The sequence below is a fragment of the Carex rostrata genome, chromosome 25 (genome assembly GCF_964058835.1).
Source record: "Carex rostrata chromosome 25, lpCarRost1.2, whole genome shotgun sequence".
Taxonomy (NCBI): domain Eukaryota; kingdom Viridiplantae; phylum Streptophyta; class Magnoliopsida; order Poales; family Cyperaceae; genus Carex; species Carex rostrata.
Genome location: NC_135942.1, coordinates 1381791 through 1399500, shown reverse-complemented (window position 1 = coordinate 1399500; position 17710 = coordinate 1381791). Strand labels below are relative to the sequence as shown.

The 17710-nt window shown below is 33.8% G+C and overlaps 1 protein-coding gene and 2 long non-coding RNA genes across 4 annotated transcripts; all 3 read left to right on the top strand.

The window, feature by feature from the left end:
* Nucleotides 1-3928: 3928 nt before the first annotated feature.
* LOC144543691 (P-loop NTPase domain-containing protein LPA1-like) lies at nucleotides 3929-8377 on the top strand. The gene is made up of 7 exons (XM_078292050.1): nucleotides 3929-4317; nucleotides 5048-5286; nucleotides 5421-5502; nucleotides 5588-5965; nucleotides 6443-7138; nucleotides 7460-7570; nucleotides 7890-8377. The coding sequence occupies exons 1-7, from the start codon at nucleotides 4168-4170 to the stop codon at nucleotides 8094-8096; spliced, it is 1863 nt and encodes a 620-aa protein (XP_078148176.1). The 5' UTR covers nucleotides 3929-4167; the 3' UTR covers nucleotides 8097-8377.
* Nucleotides 8378-9315: 938 nt separating this feature from the next.
* LOC144543689 (uncharacterized) lies at nucleotides 9316-12896 on the top strand. The gene is made up of 4 exons (XR_013508035.1): nucleotides 9316-9536; nucleotides 11394-11502; nucleotides 12187-12290; nucleotides 12398-12896. It is a non-coding gene; the product is annotated as an uncharacterized LOC144543689 (long non-coding RNA).
* A 1577-nt stretch (nucleotides 12897-14473) lies between these two features.
* LOC144543688 (uncharacterized) lies at nucleotides 14474-17615 on the top strand. Of its 2 annotated transcripts, XR_013508034.1 has the most exons (5): nucleotides 14476-14727; nucleotides 16532-16640; nucleotides 16796-16890; nucleotides 16994-17303; nucleotides 17359-17615. It is a non-coding gene; the product is annotated as an uncharacterized LOC144543688 (long non-coding RNA). The 2 variants fall into 2 exon arrangements; XR_013508033.1 differs by having other exon boundaries at nucleotides 14474-14727; nucleotides 16994-17615.
* The last annotated feature ends 95 nt before the right edge of the window (nucleotides 17616-17710 follow it).

Here is a 17710-nt window from a genome sequence, read left to right as displayed (position 1 = left end):
ATAAGATTTCGATGTAAACATTTTATTTAGCGATTTGAATATACCATTTGAACATCTAAAAAAGTTTGATTTAAATCACAGTACATCACATGATATGTTGTTATTAGTACATTAGAATAATTCTATTTTATTGATTGAAAAATATGATAATATTTCTTTACTGAAGGCTTGGAAAATCATATTTAATAAAAGCAGTTCTAATATGATGTTTTTTTAATAAAGTTAGAGGTCAAATCACCGAACTGTTTTTAATATTAACTGGAAATCTTTCTCTAAATTTTGAACCCGCGACCTTGATATTTTATAAAACTTCATATATATTATTTATTTTCTTTCAATTTGGGATACTCGATCAAAAGCCTAATAAAAAAAAGTTGTTTGCTGAATTAGGTACTATGGATTTGTAATCAGCACCGCGTAATTAAATTCTAATGGTCGGTTGATATTCGATAAGTACTTTTAAGCACTAACCCTATCTCTAGCATATATATTAACAAATTTTCCAGATAGTCTTATAAATTCTTTGAAATTGATACTTCTATAAAAACTTTTTGAGTAAAATTGGAGGCCGAATCTTCATCTCTGAAATAGAGAGTCGTGCATTATCATTCAATTTATATTTTAGATAAAAAATGAAAAACAAGTATCTCATATTTAAATATATGATTCATATTTTGAACCTGCCATCTACTACAAATTAAGATGACATTGTCTTTAACAACTAGAGCAAAAGTCTAGTTTGCAATATGTCTATAAGTTTGTTTTTCAATCAGCGTGCTTAAACATATTAAATGTGCCCTCTTACGTTAAAATAGTTTGTATAAAAACAAATAATAAACAAGGCCTGCTGGCTATTTAGCCACTTTATCCAGAGTTTGTTTTTTTCAACTTTGAGCTACTTTTTTTAATTTAAACTTTTTAAAATGCTACAAATAAAAAAAATGTTCCGAAATGGTTAATAAATATATCGGAATCATGTCCTTGTGTGAGTGTGATATAATATTAGTGAAGGATCAAAACAAACGAATTTGCATCAAGGTGTAGAAAGATGTGATCGATATAGGCCTATATAGCAAATCAAATTAAAATGTGTTTTAAAGACAAATTCATTGTCTAATACCATTTCCAAATTCAAGTTTTTACATGCTATGTTCTTTTCCCAATTAATTGTCTAATACCATCTAATCAGAACCAATTATTGTGCCAGAGATTGTGAGCTAAAACATCTTACAAAACTCAATTAGAATAATTAGGAGGCATAAACACAAAAAGCGAAAGATCTTAAGAAAAATATTTTATGTTCGTTGATAAAGTTTTCTTAATGCATGCGATAAGAAATTTGAAGAATCTTATCTCAAGAATCGCACGCAAAGTGAAAGATGATAAGAGATTTCAAATTTGTAACCCCTCTACGGATAGGAGTGTCCCCTCAGTCATTAGAGGGGTGGAATAAATAAACGGACGGTTCAGATTAATTTTAATTAGATCAAACTCAATTAGATGATGCAGAAACGGTCCATATTTACCTCAACTTGAGAGATATGATTCGTATCAAGTTAAAGGAACGGTCGATATTTACTTATTGCACCTCAAGGTACTTGGCGATCCAAATTCAACGGATAGAGTACGAAAGCAATAAAAGTATAATTTTATTTTCAAAAATTATATAAAAATTAATATAAATTATTAGATGAATTGCATTCATATTTCGATCTCATAGTAGGAACTAGTGTTGTAAAAAATAGCCGTTTAGTTCGACTAATCGGCCAATTAGTTGTTAGTGATGATCAAAATGTTACGAACCGTTTATTTTTTTTTATTTATACAGTCAATTAGTTGGTCATTTTTATTTTTTTTCTACATTTATTTGTTATATGTATTATACTTTCCTTTGTCTTATTTTAGCTTTTATAAATAATAATTTCATAAAATTTTATTAGTTAACAATAAAACTAAGTTAACATAAATTTATTTGATAAGTTTGATGAGTTAAATTAACATTTTTTTAATAATTACAAGTATGTACACATAATTTTAAATGAAAAGGCAAAAATTATCTGCAAAATTCTGATTAATCAGTCTCATATTGATTAATCGCTTAACGGTTGTAATTAACGGTATTACAACCTTTCAACAAGCACATACCGTTGTTTACAACATTTCTAAACAAAGACGCCACAAAAGAATCAAAAAAAAAATTTTACCCTAAAAGAACAAGAAAACAAATTTAGTTTCTTCTACATAATCAAAATATGAATACAATATATTTAAAACTTTATATTATTTTTATATATTTTATAAATAAAAAATTATGCAACAAAAAGAGAGATATTTTGAGAAAGAAACTAAAAATGCTTTTGTTAATGAGCATCACATATATTAATAAAGTTCATTAAATATAGCACTAAACTTTATTTAATATTTGTAAGCTAACATTTTGGTTACTCTATCTTGATTTTCCTAAAAAGAGCATATTCAATAAAAAAGAGTGCAATATGTTTTTGGTAGCAAATTAAATTTTATTCGACATGCCGCTGAATATGCTATTATTTTTCATTGTGCAGAAGGGGTTTTTTTGGTCCATAATTATTTTAAGTAGATTTTTGACAATGTCAATTATAAATAATCTGAAGCATTCTTTCATTTTGGATGATCCAGATAAAAAACTCCTACATATAATTTCCCGAGTGAGTCTATGGTACTATGCATATTACAATTTGGCCCGTAATACGGCTTAATATTCGACTTTTCAAAGTCCTAATGGTCGATCCGAACCGTTCATCTTGTTCTCCATATTAATATGTGTTTGGAGACCAAATTTTATATTTTTTGAAATTTTTTTACTATTTTTTTAGATTTATTGAAAATCACTGTTTTTGGATGGTCCAGAATTTTCAAATCAAGTGATTTTCTAAATATCTAAAAAAACAGTAAAAAAATTTCAAAAAATGTAAAATTTGATCTCCAAACACATATTAATATGGAGAACAAGATGAACGATTCGGATCGACCGTTAGAATTTTGAAAAATCAAATATTAAGCTGTCTTACGGACCAACCCTTGATATGCATAGTACCATGGACTCACTCTAATTTCCCCATATATATATATATATATATATATATATATAGAGTTAGGCTGGGGTGCTATGGATAGCATAGTGGCCTCTATGCTACGGCTCAATATTCGAGTTTTCAAAATCCAAACGGTCGATCCGAACCGTTCATCTTATTCTCCATATTAATATCTGCTTGGAGACCAAATTTTACATTTTTCTGAATTTTTTTACTATTTATTAAGTATTTTACAAAATTGTTGATCCAACGGTGGCTGCACAAAACAGTAAAACCGTTGGATTAGCGATTTTTAAAGTGGCTTAATAAATAGTAAAAAAATTCAGAAAATTATAAAATTTGGTCTCCAAACAGATATTAATATGGAGAATAAGATGAACGGTTCGGATCGACCGTTTGGATTTTGAAAACTCGAATATTGAGCCGTAGCATAGAGGCCACTATGCTATCCATAGCACCCCAGCCTAACTCATATATATATATATATATATATATATATATATATAGAAGACTTAAAATAACTAGATCATATCGATCGATCCACTTCTCTCAAACGTCAAATGCCCGAATTGGATACATATTTTAACAGATTAGTTTTGACTTCATGCAGCGAAGTAACTATATAATCAAAACAGCGTTGCATATATCCCATGCTCTGCACAAAACCAAAACTAGTCTGTTAAAAAATTTCCCCCCCAATTCAATAAATTGTTAAAATTAGCACGATTTTGACCCCTTCATCTACGATCAGACGGTCATATTTCATGATCTCTACTTTTCTGTATAAACCGCGTACTGGAGCGGATCTGCCATGGTCTCTGTTTTTCGTTATAATCTCGAGAGTCTCTTAATAAGTGCGAAGGGTAGAAAGGAGAAAAAAAGACAGAGAGAGAGGAGAGGTGTCGAACGAGAGAGAGAAAAACCAAAGAGACGCCATGTGTAAGCCCTTGGCGACCGCGGCGTGTCCTTCGTGACCTCTCCGCCTGGCACTTTCATGGCGCCTTCCAATCCCATAAAAACCCTTACCACCACCCATCTCCTCCCATCCCACATTGCGTTTTCTTCCTTGTGAATTTGAGATTTGGAATCGGCAATGGCGATGGATGGGGGAGCGGGAGCGAAACTTTTGTACATTGTGGTGGATGACGTGTCCGATGAGAATGGAACTGGGTTTAGGTACACACGATCGGTGCTCCAGGGCACGCTTCAGTTCATGGGTTGCAAAGCGAGACATGCTTTCAAGGTTCAACATTTTTTTTTTCTGCTTTTCTTTTCGTTTTTTTGGTGTTTTTGTTTCATGTATGATGTGTGATGTGTGATGCGTGATGTGACCTTTTTGTGTGCTCAAAATCGGTTTGTTTTTTTTTTTTTTTGCTTCAAACACGCCCGTAGGCAAAAATCGGTTCGTTGATTGGTTGAGGAAGGGTCGCTTTCAGTTTGGGGAATTTTGCACTCTGAAAGGGATTTTATTGTTTCTCTTTGTTTCTTCGTTCTTTTTTCAACGGCAACAAAGTATTTGTAGGCCGTGAAGTTCGAATTTCCTAGAAAGCGATGCAAGTTGCATTCGCTCTTTAAATTCAAGGTTCAGTGCGTAACTTCGAATAATTGTTTCTATGAAACAACTTGTGGCATTAAAGCAAAGTAAGTAAGAGAGAGAAATTGAATGAATTGCATTTTCTCACTTTTCTGAAAGAACAATGGAGAACAGAAGACCAGCAAATAGAAAGAAAAATGCATGACTCTCAAATTTGGAAAACATTCATTGGCAGACCAAAATTAGTTTTAACAGATTTAAGGTACTTTTGAGATATCAAATTATCCTTTTCCCCATTTGAGTATATTATTTCACACTAATTTTAATTAAAATTTCAAAAGTAACCTCTAATATTTTAAAGTATAAATTTAATTATTTTGCTTTCTGAAACCAATTAGTCAAATATGTGCACCTCTTTATGGACCAAAATGAATTTCAGATTAGCCGAAGGGTATTTGAAGTGATACGTGCAAAGGGTGCAGAATCTGAAGCCAATGGAAAACAAATTGCAAAAGAGAGTGCTGAATCGAGCTCTTCGGCCATACCATTTGAGTTATATAAGAAACAAACGACGGTTGTCGTCTCAAGAGATTATTTCATTAATGTGGTGTGTGATGCTCTAACATTATACAAGTATGTGGGCCCCAACCAACGAGCCGATTTGATTCTAGCTTGCAAGTAAGGAAATATATACCGAGCTTTTAAATTATAGAAAACTATTTACTTGGTGCTTACTGTTGAAGATATTCATAATAGCAGAGATATATATATTATGAAATGCTGAAAGATTATTTATTCATACTATTTTGCAGGATCCGGGAGAGGAAAGAGTCAGTGACTATTCTTCTCTGTGGAACAAGCGGTTGTGGGAAATCCACACTGTCTGCTTTACTGGTACTACTTCCAACAATTTATAACTTGCTTCAATTTTTTACCAAAAACAAAAAGCTGACTTTTCTCCTTTTCTTTCACCCAAAAGGGGAGTAGATTAGGAATCACTACTGTGATATCGACAGATTCGATAAGACACATGATGCGCAGCTTTGTAGACGAGAAGAAAAACCCACTCCTATACGCTTCGACTTACCATGCAGGAGATTGTCTGGATCCGGTGGCAGTGGCACAGGCGAAAGCAAAGAGGAAGGCCAAGAAGCAGAGAGAGGAGTCGGTTTCATCTTCCGGGGAGAAACCGGAGGTTCGTTTGGTGGAGACGATTAGTACAAAGCAGATGGCAGTTGAAGGTTACAAGGCACAATCTGAGATGGTAATTGACAGCCTTGATCGGCTTATCACCTCCTGTGAAGAGAGGAAAGAATCCGTAGTTGTTGAAGGGGTTCATTTAAGTCTTAATTTTGTGGTGAGTGCCAAGTTAAAAAATTTGTGTGTTTTATGCTTTTTGCAAAGAGTGAGGCTATGGTACTATGCATAGCGCAGATTGGTCCGTACTATGGATCAATATCTTCGTTTTTAAAGTTCAAATAGTTGAACCGAACCATTTAACATGATCTCCATATGAAAATGCACTTGCAGACTAAATTTCTATTTTTGTAGAATTCTTTCTGTTTTTTTAGATAGGTAGAACATCAATACTTTTGAATGGTCTAGAAATTTTAGATCAAGTGATTTTCTAAAATTTAGGTGTTTATGCTTTTTGCAAATATGTTTTTTGCACAACTTCAAAATGTACATAATAGTTGGTTTGTGGTACATAAATAGTCAAGCCAGAGTCCATTAAAGATATCAGTGATCTCAGATGATACCGGTGCCGTACACCTATTTAAAATTGTTGCACTACACTTCAGCTTCATCAACTCTTTTATTTTATTTTTTCTAGATGGGCCTGATGAAGAAGCACCCATCAATTATCCCCTTCATGCTGTATATTACAAATGAAGGCAAGCACATGGAGCGCTTTGCGGTGCGTGCAAAATATATGACACTCGACCCGGCGAAAAACAAGTACATCAAGTACATACGTAATATCCGGTCGATACAAGAGTACCTGTGCCACCGTGCCGACAAGCACCTCGTGCCAAAGATAAATAACACCAATGTTGACCGCAGCGTGGCAGCCATCCATGCCACGGTCTTCTCCTGCTTACGTAGACGGGAGACCGGGGAGTCTCTCTATGACCCAAATACAAACACAGTGCCCTTGTTAAATGAGGAGTATAAGAGCATTTACAAGGCTAATTCTGTAACTTCTAAAGGGTTTGTTCAGCTCATAAGGAGAAGAGGGTCGGATAGGAACCTCATGGCCTTGCTGTACGATGATGGGTCGGTAGCGAAGGCATGGCCGGTTGAAGGATATGGTTTTGACATGGATGCAAACCCGATGTATGGGCCTTTGCAGATCAGCACTGCGGAGGCCGTTAATCTACAATTTGGGAATTTTGGGTTGAGCGCATGGCCAAGTGACGAAGCGGGGTCAAGTTACGCTGGAAGCCTCGATGGTTCAAGAGCTGAGGGCACAGGGACTCTGTCTTCTTGCTGCAGCTCACCTAAGATGTCGGAAGGGTACTCCAAAGAGGTAGAGAAAAATTATGTTATTATTATTTTGTGCTTGATATGATGAGTCAATCAGGAAACTTAAAAGGGAATATGCCAAAGATATGATTTTCCATTTAGAGGAGGAAAATATATGGTGTATTTTTGCACCGACATTTTTATTTAATGCAACATTTAGAACCTTTACCAACCAATGTACCCGGTCCAGTTCCTATGCGGCAATAATATATAGTGTTATTCGTGCAGCTACGTACATACTTGGTGTAACCTCCTATTAACTTCGGAGATTCTTTTCGGATTCAATTAAAGCTGAGGTTATTGTGTTCTGATTTCTCCTTTGTAGGTAATGGATGGATTCTCAGTCTCGGGAAGCGAAGAAGAAGCTGATGTTTTTCGAGATGACACTGATGGAGACCTAAGTGATGGGTTTGGTGTTGACCACGACCTAAATGAGGTACCTTTCCTTTTCCCCCTTGTCTTCTGAAAGATTAATTTACAAGTCCAAGTGTATCACAGCCAATTAGATAAGTTATAAGCTGCTAGAAATCAGTAAGCAATTATGGACATGCACTTGTAGCTAATATTCTGAAATTTCTGATGTGATATTTACTGGTACAAGGGCTGGTGTAGGCCTATGTCTTGTTTTTCGCTGATATAAAACCCCCAAATAAAGAACATATGCAACCACTCTTGCTTCTTGGTCTATTTAATGAAATTGTTTGATAATAATATCAGTCTGACAGTGCACCGAATTTTGTTGTACTCATCTATAGATGGAAGGTTCAGTAGATGAACACTCCACTAAATCTGATGAGGAGTATGATGACCTGGCCTTGCTGGATGGCCATGGCTGCTATGAAGATGATGTAGAAATCCAGAATATAACACAAACTAACTCGCTTCAATCCACCAAGTGTGATTTTAATAGCAAGGTGGAGAGCTTTATAGAGAAATATGAAAGGAACCTTGACCTTGCATAAGAAATATGTTTTGGCCGTCGATGCGGCTTGAGCAAGTGTGATATCAATTATATATCTCGTTCGTATCACGTAGAGTGTCTGTTTTTCGTTTCTGTACACAATAATTTACTACTTGGAGGGTTTTCCTCATACGGGTAAAAATAATTGTGTAATTATGAATGTAGTGGGCTTTGTAGAGGTGTTTTTTTTTCTTTGATTAAAAGAGGATCGTCTGTTCTCTGGATCCAAGTGCCTGTAATGCAATAATGAGTCTGAGATATCCCCTGAAATTTTATCATTTATTTCTGGGTTATATAATATGTATAATTTTCCTTTTAAATAAGACTGTTCCTTAGGGATGGATATTTCCATCGATTCTATATTCTGTCATTTTTATGTACTTCAGTGAAGCGTAGATGGGACAATACCGTTTTCATATCCTGACAGAGCTTTATATATAGAACTTAATATTGACTAAAGCTGATGCGGTAAAGTATCAGAGATATTCTACCAGTCCCAACCTGAATCAAGAGTTCTTTCTCAGCTGCTCATCTCTACGCTTTTACTAGTGTCCCCACCTGTTAGTCTTACCAGGCGGCCCCGCTCATGAAAACTGACAGTGTTGGTTCCTTTTATCAGTAAGCTGCTCTTCTGTCTCTCTCTATCTTCGCTTTAAATTCATATCTTCTAAGGTAACAAAATATTTTGATTAGATCTAGACCATCTGATTAAAATCTGCACAAATATTACAGGGATTTTGTCCAGTCCATCTCCAATTTGATTTATTCTAATTCTGATGGAACAGGCGGAATCTAATCAGAAATATTCTGTTATTCCGAGGATATGGACTCCAGATGGTTTTTGAAGAATAATATGAAAAGATTAAAAATTTGAAATTTTAGTTTTTTTTATTATATTGATCACATTTAACGATTCGAATAAAATCAAATCCAATCAGTCATATATTGGCACAGGTGTAAATACGCTCGGCCAAAAATAACATGACAAGTCGTGACATGTGAACCAATCTTGACACATTTTTCAACACGTGTAGTCTCTCAAAATATGTAACCATATGATCATGTCACGTTACGTCACGTTAAACATATCATAATATATGAATACATCATAATTAAAAGCTTTGAACTTTTGTGATATATGCAAAATAAACATGTAAATAACTGTTCTTTTTTTAATTATTTTGGGCTTTGCAACGAGATTTCTTGGGCTTGTCACTTAAATCGGTCTGTAGAACTCTTTTTAACTTTTTTTGTTTTGTTTTTCCTGAACCCTAGGTAGGTTCATTCTCTCTGCGCAGCCAGCAGCCGCCGTTTTTCCTTGCTTCTTTTTTCACAATCCCTTTGTTAATTTAAGCTTCCATTAAAAAATTACCGAAACTTTTGAAGAAGCGTTCCAATTTCATACCGTCATTCAAAAAGAAGAATACAATTGCACAAAGAGGTTTGTCCCAATTGTTTAGATTATACTTCAGTTAATTTTTCTGTGTATTCTTTTTTATGGTGGCGATAATTAAGAGATTCTCCATTGTAAGATTGAATTAGGAATTTAAGCCTCTAACTATTCTTTTTTCCTAAAGAAACTGTTAAATACTGTGAAAATTGACTTCTCAACCTAGGAATGATGAAATTTTTGCTTGTGAAAACTTTGGGTTTGCACCCTTATTAAGTTTGGTGTTCTGGCATTTGGCACAATTACTGAAATTGAGTTCCTTCATGAATGGATGAAAACATGAAACATCAATACTTGAGTAGACTTTAGCTTGCAATAGTTATGATTATTGCTCGTAGTACAAATATCTGAGTTCATAACTTGGATTAGAAAAATGAGAATTTACATGTACATCTGTGCGGATGTATGTATTCCCAATCAGTTACTTAGAGATAAACTCAATTTTGCCTGTTAGGCTTGTCTTGTTCATACATGCACAAATGTGGATGCATTTTTTTACAAGTATCCACATAACTTTGAGTGCTTACATGAAAAGGTTATACTGTGTCATTTTTTGGGAGTACTTGCATGCATTTGGATTCATGACTACCCATCCAAAACCCGAGTCAATGAAAACCTTAATGGTTTTTGTGATGACATGAAGGAAATGCATGTATAAATTTTATTTACAGTATGTCTTATTTTTTTTGTCAAATATAACCATATATCGCTAATACATTTTGCGAAACCTTGTGTCAGTTATTTTAAGTGTCAACCCAATATACTGCTAAGATTAATTATGCACAAGAGAGAAGTGAAGTCAAAATTTTAAACTAATATGAATGTTATGGTCCTTTGAAAAAGCATATTTTTCATGCCATTTAATTTTTCTGTACAGTTCAGTTTGTTTCTTAATTAATTCCAAGTCATACCATGCTTGTTTAAAAGTATTTGCATTGTGAAGGCAATCAAATAATAGATAGTTGTGTCATCGGATTCCATTAAATAATTTAGAAATTGCAAGATTCTAAGGATTCAATATTATGAAATATCTACTCTATTTCACATAATCGGCATATTATCATAGCTTCCACTATGTATCCCGCAAATGTCTTTTGCACGATCATTTATAGAAATACATCACAACACTATTTACATTTTAGCAACTTCAACTTAGTAATGGCAAATTGTTGTTTCCTTTCTTAATATGTTTTCTTCCTATTTTTTTGTTTCAGTATTTTCTTTTTAGAAGTTCAAAAGTGGAGAATCCTTTTTTGGCTTGCTGCTAATTATTGTACATTTCCTTGCTATGAGCGAAAAGCAGAAAACAGTTATGCTCTTTCTGATTACTATCTGAGCCAAAGATAAAGTGATAAAATAAAGACCATTAGGTTAATATGAATATTTTGTTCTACTGAATGTTACTTGGCTTTGGATATATCATTCGATCATCTTGAATGGTTTCATTTTAGTCGTTCCAATGTGTATTACGGAGAATGCACATTCATAGATTGTTCATGTATACAAATATATTAGTAAAAATGTACATCATTTTAAAAGTTCAAAAGTAAAAATGTGCATGTTTTTGCATTTACAGATTGTTTAGGTATACAAATATAGAAGTAAGTAAGTAACCCATATTTACGGTTGCTGTAAATAATTACTGAATGCTTGTATTATCTTATGGTTAATAATAGTAGAATGCAGACATATCCATGATGATGAATTCTGAAAATAAATGATAGAAACGAAAATGTAAAATTGCTCGTGTTATTGTGTCTATACAAATTATTTGTCTTTAACTCCTGGAGTCCTGTAGTAACTGAATAATGCATTGACTAAACAAGCTACTTTTCCTTTTTCCTACAGAGACTTGGCAAAAGCATTTTTCTGAATTATGACCCAGAATTAATGAAATATTTTGCGAAGTGTAGCATGGTCAAGCTTCAGCATGGATGGTCTAGGAAATGAGGTTGAGGTAAGTTTTATGCATTCTGTTTACTAGTATTTGCAGTGAATGTGGTTGTAGCACTTTTGTGCTTATTGGAATGAATGTCTAAATGATAGGAATCAACTGTTCATTGAACAAAAACTAACTTGTAATACCCTGATCAATGGATTATCGTGCTTCTTATTTTTTTAAGCTTGTTCTATTGAAACTAATGTTTGATTTTCCTTATTTTTGTTACTTTCCAAGGTAAAAGGTTAATTTTTACTAGAAAGAAACAAAAATGAAGCACTAGTTCAAACCCTTGTGCGTTTGGAGTGCTTTCATTATAAAAGTATTTTGGGATGTTTCTGTTAGAAAGAGTAGATCAAGTGTGTGGATTAGGTATGGTGGAATTGGAATTTAGAAACTGTAAAACTTGCTATTTTAGGGTTCTGGACCTAGCTCTCGAAGAATGTCTATTTGACACAAATTAAAATCAAAATAGTGCATACTAATTTTTTTGATTTCTCGTTTTCAAAAGAACAAGATGCTATTGTTAACCCTAAGGGAACTTTGCAATGATACAATGAGTTTCATCAAAAATTGCATATATATAGAACCATTTAACTTGGAAGAAATGCACAGCTCATTGCTGTGTTTTTCTAATGATCTTGTAATGATGAATACCCTCTGTAAAATACTTGATTGGTTCTTCTTCTTTTTTTAATCTAGCGTGAAGATATGAGGAACCCACAAAATGTAGCAACCATTATTCTAGGCGGTGGTGTTGGTGGGATCCGTCTTTTCCCCTTACTCAAATAAGGGCTAAACAGGCTGTAAGTTTCCTTCAATTGAAATAATGTACTATACATTAACAAAGTACCCTACAATTTTTGTTGTCATATTAGGTTTTATGAGACGCTTATTATTCCTTATGCGACAGGTGTGCAAGAAACGAAGTGCATTTTGACTACTACTATGGTACAGTCATGCCTTCAAGAGGAAAGAGACGGTGCGCAAGAAATGTTGATGATGGTAGTACTAGTACTACTATGGATGTAAAAGAGACGATGGACAAAAAGACGCGCTAACTGGAGATAATGAAGACTGTGTTGAGTTACAGGATCAGAAGGCAGTTTCTGGTTCTAATAGCGAGGAAGTAGTCAAAATTGGTGCAAAGAGAGCAAGAAGAAAAATGAGCTTATCCTCGAATTCAAGCTCCAACTCTGTTGGTATCGGTCATTGTTTTATTTGTAGGCCTACTCGCATCTTGAAGGCAATTAATCATTTTTTAGTGCTGATTTTAGATCTAATTTATGGTGTTTGTTAAGTTCTGTCTTTTATTTAAATTATGTTTTTCCATTAGATGAATATGTATCTAGAATTCGAATTATGTTGTTTTTCAAAATTATAGACAGTACTCTGAATAAATGTCGATGGAGGGGATGAATGAGCATCTTGACTTTAGTTTTATTCTTGTTGGTTTCTAACCGAACTCTTAAATCATATTTAAACTTAAATGCCAATCGTGCTTAAATCATATTACCGTGTAAAGGGAGAACATGCAGATATGATAACTAAGTTTAAAAAAAAAAACAAGTTTTGATGAGGTTGGAGAAAGTCTAATATGATAATTTAAATACCAATCGTGCATAAACGTTGGAGAAGTCCAATACTTACGATCAAAGAAAGGAAATAAAATGTGAAGAATAACAGCATAAGTGTTATCCAACTCACTTGTAAAATGAATATTTTGGGTATTAGGTTTCATAAGTTGAAAAAACCCGTGGGCAGGGAAAGAGATTTTTCATGAAATTAGATTTTTTTTTTCCCCCCCCATTTTATAATTAAACTTTTTGTAGAACGATGTTACATTAAAATCAAGCATTGTTAAAACGGTAACAAATTCCAGTAAAACTTATTGCTAAAATGGTCTTTTCCTCCTTTATAATTAAAATAATTAAAGGTCAATGTTCTTGACCGTGTTTTTTGTATCTAGCTTTTGATTTGAAAATATTAAAATGTTTCTAACCAATATAATCCACAAAATCAGAATACAACCCAGTATAACTTACGGTGATCATATATAATTTCTAGGATCAAATAGTTCAATTAAATGAAAGCATAGAGAGAAATGCGAAATCAAACCTAAGAGTTCTAAAGAAGATTCATAATCTGAAAGCTAGAGAATAGTATCTAACATAGTGCACTACAATTATTTCCAAAATAGACTTACGAGATTTAAGCAAATCCATAATCTGAAACCATAGAGAGAAATGCCTAACATAATGCATTGTAGTTTAGTACTATGTTAAACAAATTTTGGCATAGTACTTGGAAACCAGCAATTTGAAAAAAAAAAAAAACAGTAATCTCAAATTAAACAAGATCCATGATTTGAGATTGCAAACCAGTTGTCTCAAAATCACAAAAGTACTTGCAAACCAACAAATCTTAGCAGAACAACAATCCTAACATAGTTTTGAAAAAAAAAAAAAACAACAGCAAGTAAACACTATAATCAGCTTTTGACTACAAAATGAGCATATTATATTTTTTTTATTAATGTACAAAATCAAAATGAGACAGGTAACATGTTTTAGAATATGTCATTTTTGAATTTATAGAATATATAGAATAAATCATAGTTAAAAAGCTTTGAATTTTGGGGAGATCGGTAAAATGGACATGTAAATAATTGTGTATTTTTTTTTTTAACTATTTTGGACTTTGACAAAATGTTTTGGGCTTGTCATTTTAACCGGCCTGTACAAAACTCTTAAATTTTGCTATACCCTAACTAGGTTCACTGACTTCACTCTCTCTCTAGGCTAGAAATGGCAAAAAAGCCCATCATCTTAGCGGCCAGTTCATACCCTTCCGGCCCGCAATTTTACCTAGAGACAGACCAGATCATGTTTGGGCTTATATTAAAGCCTGCATGCAGCCTGTTTTCTGTTGGGCCTCTCTTTTGAAGCGAAAACACGCAGCCCCTAGGGTTTTATCCGATCCTTCTGGAGTCTGGACCTTCTCTTTCGCTCGCTCTCAGTCTCTGTTTCTCTTTCCGCCTCCGCCAGTCTCTGTCTCTGTCTCCGTTTCTCTTTCATTTCTCGCTCTCAGGCTGACTTGCGGGCCACCTCTTACTCCTCTCCAAAATCCGTCACCCCCCCTACGACAGATCGCCAATCCTCCTTTCCGCCTCTGCCAGATCGCCACTCCCCCCCCCCCCCCCCCCCCGACGACTACAGCCCGTCTCCGCGCCGGTGGAACCAGGTATTCAGTATTCTCCACCCGTCCCTCCCACCTAGGTTTTACCTGCACTGTTGTTCTCAATTTTGCTAAACATGGTGCTAATTTTGACCAAGTCTCGAATTAAGTTTATTTGCACTTAGATGGCACAGTTCATGAATTGCATCTGAAACTGAAAGCGTCAACTATAGATTTTAATTTTAAGTTTTCAATTACAGTGACAAAATAGTATATGGTTAATATTGATTTTGGCTATCTTGCTAATTTTGCCCAAGTCTTGAATTATTCCTGATATCACAAAATAGTATAATAGTATATGGTTAAGAGATGATCTACGACTATTTTACTTCACACTCATATTTTGCGATTTTAAAGTTCAAAACATCGATCCGAACCGTTCATCTTGTTCTCCATTTTGAAATGTGCTTGGAGACCAAACGTCGATCCGAACCGTTCAATAACTTAGATTAGAAAAATGAGAATTGACATCATAACTTTGCGTCTGTGCATGTTTATGTATTCTCAATCAGTTTCTTAGAGAGAAACTTAATTTTTCCTGTTAGGCCTGTCTTATATATACTTGCACAAATGTGGAGGCATTTTTATACAAGTATCCACATAACTTCGAGTGCTTACATGAAAAGGTTATACTGTGTGATTTTTCGTGAGTACTTGCATGCATCTGTGATAACATGAAGGAAATGTACATATAAATGCACTTCACAATATGCCTTGTTCTATTGTCAAACATAACCATATAGCGCTATTACTTTTTGCGAAACCTTGTGTCAGTTAGTTTAAGAGTCAAGCTAATATGGTGCTAAGATTAGTTATCCACAACAGAAAAGTAAGTCAAAATTTTAAACAAATATGAATGTTGTGGACCTTTGAAAAAGCACATTTTTCATGCCATTTAATTGTTCTGTACAGTTCAAAGTCATACCATGCTTGTTTTAAAGTATTTACATTGGAAAGGCAATCAAATAATAGATAGTTGTGTCATCGGATTCCATTAAATAATTTAGAAATTGGATGCAAGGTTCTAATGATTCAATATTATAAAATATCTATTCCATTTCATATAATCAACATATTATCATAGCGTCTGCTATGTATCCTGCAAATATCTTTTGTGCGATCATTTAAAGAAATACATCATAACACTATTTACATTTTAGCAACTTTAACTTAGTAATGGCAAATTGTTGTTTTCTTTCTTTATATATTTTCTTCCTTTTTTATGTTTCAGTATTTTTTTTTTTAAAAGTTCAATTGTTGAGAATCCTTTTTTGGCTTGCTGCTAATTATTTTACACTTCCCTGCTATGAGCATAAAGCAGAAAACAGTTCTGTTCTGATTGCTTTCTGAGGCAAAGTTAAAAAGTGATAAAATAAAGACCATTAGTTTTATATGAATATTATGTTGTACTGATTATTACTTGGCTTTGGATATACCATTGAATCATCTTGAATGGTTTTATTTTAGTCGTTCCAATGTTTTTGCACATATATAGATTGTTCATGTGTACAAATATAGAAGTTAAAATGTGCATGTTTTGCATTTATAGATTGTTCAGGTATACAAATATAGAAGTAACCCATACTTACGGTTGCTGTAAGTTATTACTGAATGCATGTATTATCTTATGGTTAATAATAGTATAATGCAGACATATCCATCATGAATTCTGATATAAATGATAGAAGTGGAAGTGTAAAATTGCTCGTGTTATTGTCTATACAAATTATTTGTTTTCAACTCCAGGAGTCTTCCAGTAGTAACTGAATAATGCATAGACTAAACAAGCAACTTCTCCTTTTTCCTACAGAGAGTTGGCAAAGGCATTTTTCTCCATTATGACCCAGAATTAATGAAATATTTCACGAAGTGTAGCCTGGTCAAGCTTCAGCATGGGTGGTCTAGGAATTGAGGTTGAGGTAAGTTTTATGCATCCTGTTTACTAATATTTGCTATGAATGTGGTTGTAGCACTCTTGCAAGTGTGCAAAAATATCATTGCTGTGTTTTTCTTTGTAAAGATGAATACCCTTTGTAAAATACTTGATTGGTTCTTCTTTTTTTTTTTGACCTAGTGTGAAGATATGAGGAACCCACAAAATGCAGTAGCCATTATTCTAGGCGGTGGTGTTGGGATCCTTTTTTCCCCTATTTAAGGGCTAAACCTGCTGTAAGTTTCCTTAGATTAAAATAATGTACTATACATATAACAAACAACAATTTTTTTTGTCATATTAGGTGTTATGAGACACTTATTATTCCTTATGTGACAGGTGCCCATGATTACCTTCATTTTTTGCACTTGCATGAGAAGCACCAGGCCTCCAAGTGCTTGGTAGCTGAACACGTGATGCAGCAATGTACACGCAGCAGCAAATGAAGTGTATTTTGCCTACTACTATGGTACAGTCATGCCTTCAAGAGGAACGAGACGCTGCGCAAGAAATGTTGATGATGGTAGTACTAGTACTAGCTAGGTGGAGATAACAAAGACTGTGTTGAGTTACAGGATCATAAGGCAGTTTCCGGTTCAAATAGCGAGGAAGAAGTCAAAATTGGTGCAAAGAGAACGAGTAGGAGAAGGTGGAGCTCCTATCAAAATTGGTGATAGATCAAGAAGAAAATTGAGTTTTGCTAGCTCCTCGAATTTAAGCTCCAACTCTGTTGGTATCGGTCATTGTTTTATTGGTAGGCCTACTCTCATCTTGAAGGAAAATAATCATTTTTAGTGCTAATTTTAGATCTAATTTATGGTGTTTGTCAAGCTGTCTTTTATTTAAATTATGTTTTTTTTCCATTAGATGAATATGTATCTAGAATTCAAAGTATGTAGTTTTTCAAAACTATAGACAGTTCTTTAAATAGGTGTCTTTAAAGAATGGAGGGGATGAATGAGTATCTTGACTTAGTTTTGTTCTTGTTGGTATCTAACCGAATTCTTAAATCATATTTAAACTTAAATATCAATCGTGCTTAAATCATATTACTAT

Coding starts and splice junctions, on each gene's coding strand:
- LOC144543691 (XM_078292050.1), top strand. CDS start 4,168: ATGGCGATGGATGGGGGAGCGGGAGCGAAACTTTTGTACATTGTGGTG. Junction 4,318..5,047: donor AAGCGAGACATGCTTTCAAG/GTTCAACATTTT, acceptor AATGAATTTCAG/ATTAGCCGAAGGGTATTTGA. Junction 7,139..7,459: donor CGGAAGGGTACTCCAAAGAG/GTAGAGAAAAAT, acceptor TCTCCTTTGTAG/GTAATGGATGGATTCTCAGT.